The 4,311-nt window shown below is 46.3% G+C and overlaps 1 protein-coding gene across 1 annotated transcript; it reads left to right on the top strand.

Moving 5' to 3' along the window:
- Positions 1-205: 205 nt before the first annotated feature.
- LOC146178539 (uncharacterized) lies at positions 206-2,745 on the top strand. The gene has a single exon (XM_084578356.1). It carries the CDS (start codon positions 462-464, stop codon positions 1,536-1,538), a length of 1,077 nt encoding a protein of 358 aa, XP_084434482.1. The 5' UTR covers positions 206-461; the 3' UTR covers positions 1,539-2,745.
- Positions 2,746-4,311: the final 1,566 nt, after the last annotated feature.

Genomic DNA, 4,311 nt, shown 5'->3' with positions numbered 1-4,311 from the left:
TACGAAAACAGGATGGAGTTCCAGCATGGAGAAAATTAAGAGGCGTAGACTTCCGCGGCCTCACTTGTTTCCTGTCGCCTTTTTCCGGAGCCGCACTATCTCAAGCTGTGCGGTAGACACAATATTTATAACAGCCTTAGAAAGGCCACTTATCTCCAATGCCAGCCATCCCCAACATTAAAAATGCGCCGCATAATGAAACCCATGGAGATACGGGCACCATTCAGCTCCGTCTGCATGAACCCCTTCACTAATCGATGAAGCATTCGCCACGAAGACTACTTCGGTCTTCACTCATTGCTGCATAGATCAGCGCTCATTTTATTGAACCCCATATCTTGAGCTCCGTGTCAAGGCCTAAAGCAGCGAGTCTAGCTATTGAGTGCTGCTCGTACACATAGTCATCCGACGTTGACCTCGTGAATCAGTCAGCAGGTTCTGGACCTCACAGTACGAACACTATGAAAGCTGAACGGTGGGCTCTACCTTGGACTCTAAGGTTTTTTTCGACGATGATCATCCTCGCCACCATCATTGCTTCCGCAACCTCATACGTCGTACCAAATGCCACGGAAGTATCCCAACCGTGCTCAGGGAAGACGTTCAAATGCACCGCAGATAACCGATGCGTGGCCTGGATTCGGCGCTGTGATGGAACGCCAGACTGCAGCGATGGATCGGACGAAAGGAGCTGCAACTCTACTTCGGCATGTTCCGAAGGTGAGTACAGATGCACAGGTGGACCATGCATGCCAGCTGCCTGGAGATGTGACGGAGACCGCGACTGCTCTGGCGGATCGGACGAACACGGAGACATTTGCCAGCGAAGTACCACTAATAATTGTTCAACGGACGAATGTCCTTGCTTGACGTATTACACGGGCGTTCGTTGTGTACATATCAGGAAAAGGTGCGACGGCCAAAGCGACTGCTCGGACGGCTCAGACGAAAAGAATTGCCCCGCCCCGCTTTCCTGTTACGGAACTATGTTCACATGCAAGGACAATTTCCGCTGCATCACTGACACTTGGCGGTGTGACGGTCAAGCCGACTGTTTAGACGCCTCGGATGAAGAGAATTGCACGTTTACAAGGCCCTGTTTCGAAACCGAGTTTCTTTGCCACACCAACGGCCTCTGCATCAGCCGCTACGAGCGGTGCGACGGTTACCGCCACTGCCCAGATGGCTCGGACGAGATGAATTGCCCCTCCCCAAGACCCTGTCTGAAGACACAGTTCACATGCAATGACACTGGGCGCTGCATCCCCAACGTTTGGCGCTGCGATACTTACCTCCACTGCTCAGATGGATCTGACGAGAAAAACTGCACCTATTCAACGCACTGCCCCGAAACTCAGTTTGCGTGCAGAGACAATAGAGAATGCATCGACAACAGTTTGCTGTGCGACGGCCACCATGACTGCTCAGACGGATCGGATGAACTTGCAAATGTATGCCAGAGTCACCTAAATATTAGGCAAAGGTTAAGAAACTTAGCACAAGGAGTACAAAGCGAGCGCAGACAGGCAGGAGTATAGACTGCGGCCAAATTGTCCTCCCGACCGCTCTGCTTGCGGGCTCCCTCGCAAGGATTTTTTGTGTCTTTCCGAAAAAAAGCCCTGCGATGGCCACCGTGACTGCTACGACGGCTCGGACGAACAGAGCTGCAAAAACGCAGCGAACTGTTCACGGAATGAATTTCTATGCACCGATAATAGCCGCTGTACGGCGTCCAATTTGCTATGTGACGGCGAGCGTACTGTGTGAACGACACTGATGAGAACGACTGTCCCGCACAGGAATCGTTTTAGTTCTTAAGTTACCTTGGGTTAGGGAAAACATGCTGAGCCTTTCGTATCTTGGACCTTGGAACAATGCTCTTGATTTTGGAACAAAGGTTTACGGTTGATGTTGATTCGTGTCGAGCGTGAACTTCCGATGCTATGAGCATACCATGTTGTTAGAAAGATAACGGCAAGGCCGAGTCGGAGAGATTTCAAAAAAATAGTAATAAACAGGGATTACGCAGCCCGCTTGCTGTTACCATCAAAATCAGGCGACTGCCATATAAACGCTTCGCTACTGAAGACGTGAAAAAAGAAAGCATGATTTCATGTGGATATTTGTACCTAAGTCTAATACCACCCCAACGACATCGAAAGTTATGAACTGGACCAGCAAGAAGCATCAATGTCAGCCTCTATTGTCGAGGAGAGCTGTCATGAATTTGTATATTTTATTTTTTTTGCATCTTCGTGTACCATTGTTTTCTGTATCAGCAGTTCTTTCCCACTTTTTTCCTTGTATCTTTGTGCTGTATTTAATAACGTTCCTTCGTTCGCACAGAAGGAACAGTACAACGCTTTACCCGTTTTTTATTTGTATAAACGTGTTTAGCTACAAACATGTGAATTGATTTTTTCTCCTGTCTGCTGCTCTGCCAACCTTGTAAGGGGTCCAGGACCCCGTCAAGCTGTTTTTACAGCTTTTAGTTGTGGCCCCTCCTTTTCTTGCTAAAAGGAAATAAACTTGAACTTGAACTTGAATCGCCTTCCTTAAGTATATAGCTGTAGAGATAACCCTACCCCAGGGTTTTCATGCGTAGTAATGTTTCGAAATGAACTGTATAGCTGATGAACTGCGTTTTCAGTGCTTTTTTTTGACGTAGTGAACTGCAATGTATGGTCACAAGTGCTGCCTTTCATTGAGGTATGTTTTTCAATAAAGTGTGCTTCTATCCAAAAACTGCGTAATATTATTTCCAGTCCCTCGCAGTGCGTTTAATTCCCTCGCTTAGAACACTAATCTGCGAAACTTCCTAAGAGCTCTTAGGCCTTTTCAAAAACACAGTCTGTAGGCTTAGTCCAAGTTAATGCTTCGTATTGTAGACACCAAAAGTGGGGATACGTACTACATGCATTTCACGAATCACTTAATCCTTAAGCTTTAATCTGCCATTGCAATAGGTCGCGCATGCATTTTAGAATGCAGTCGTAGGCTACCAGGTTACATGAACTCATCACTCATCATAGCTATTACGCTTGGTTTAACCAGGCCGTATCAACGTGAGACCGTCGTCTGTATGGTAGAATGCTTCATTCGGAATGCAAAGGCCTTGGAGTGTTCGATTATAGTTGTCCTGCCGTCTTTGTCGGAAAGTCCTAGTTGGCAGCTACTGCCGAACCGACAATCTCACTTGGTCGCCCATCGTCACGTAATCCTACAACTGATCAGTGCCCGTTCTTGTGAGCTGCCAGCTATTGCTCGCAAGAACTGTACCTGTGAATTTTCGCTGACAATGGCGACGCCGATAACGCAGGCTCCGGATTTTCTTTAGAACGGGCATTCAACGCAGTCGCAATAAAACTCACCGTCGGTGGGGTTCGAACCCAAACAGAGGCAAATAGATCAGCTTCTCTGGGCACTGAACTATCGCATTAAGCCATATCGGTAGCTGCTTTCCTCACTTTTTAAGCTGCCATTATTTCAGGCTCTGCTTCTCATGACGTCGTCTTCATCGCCTACGCACTGAATGGTATCGGAAGGGTACTTTACTAAAGATGAAAAACGTGGGAAACCGAAGTTACAAGAGACAGAACTATATCTAAAGGTCTGCTAAATAACTGACTCGTTTATGGGCGGACACAGCGAAGCTAAACTGGAGGTTAATTTGTTTTTACCCATGCAAGGGCGGAATGCTCCTTCGCAATGATGGTTTATGTTTCCTTATAAAGGTGGCAGCAAAACCTTTCTACTTTGAGTATTTTCATTTACGAATAGACGTATAATAAACGTATAGTAAACGCATAGTAAACAATTCGTGTTTGTCTCCTCTGTTTCGAACACGCGTTGGTGCCATCTCTTACTGTTAGGGCTGGCATGCCGGTTCTACGTGAGTATCATGTCAAATCTTTTCAGCAACGCATTGCAATATAGTCAACCCTAGTTTTCAAAGCCTCTTCTCGGGGAACAATAAGAAATACATTAGCTGGCAGTTTATGGCGTCTTTTATTTCATGAAAACAACCTTCAACCGACCATTTCAACAATTTGTGTGTTTGTTTTACAATCTTAAATGCGGCTTTCATTACCCAGAGTGCCTTTCTTGTCTCATGAGTGGAGCTTACACGACCATTGGCAGAGTGTGTCAGCGGATCCTGTCTACAATAACAGCTAGCGAGAGAAGTCTTAAAATGCGGTTAAGGGTTTGAGTCCTAGTAAAGGTTATGGGCTGGATTCCTAAAGGAAATCATGTTTCGATTTCTGAAGAGGGTCTTACGTTGAAGTATGTTCAGTGGTTTAAGTTCCAATG

The sequence above is a fragment of the Amblyomma maculatum genome, chromosome 9, assembly GCF_055883805.1.
Source record: "Amblyomma maculatum isolate TAMU_Amacu chromosome 9, ASM5588380v1, whole genome shotgun sequence".
NCBI classification, from domain to species: Eukaryota; Metazoa; Arthropoda; class Arachnida; order Ixodida; family Ixodidae; genus Amblyomma; species Amblyomma maculatum.
This window is presented reverse-complemented; position numbering and strand designations above follow the sequence as displayed.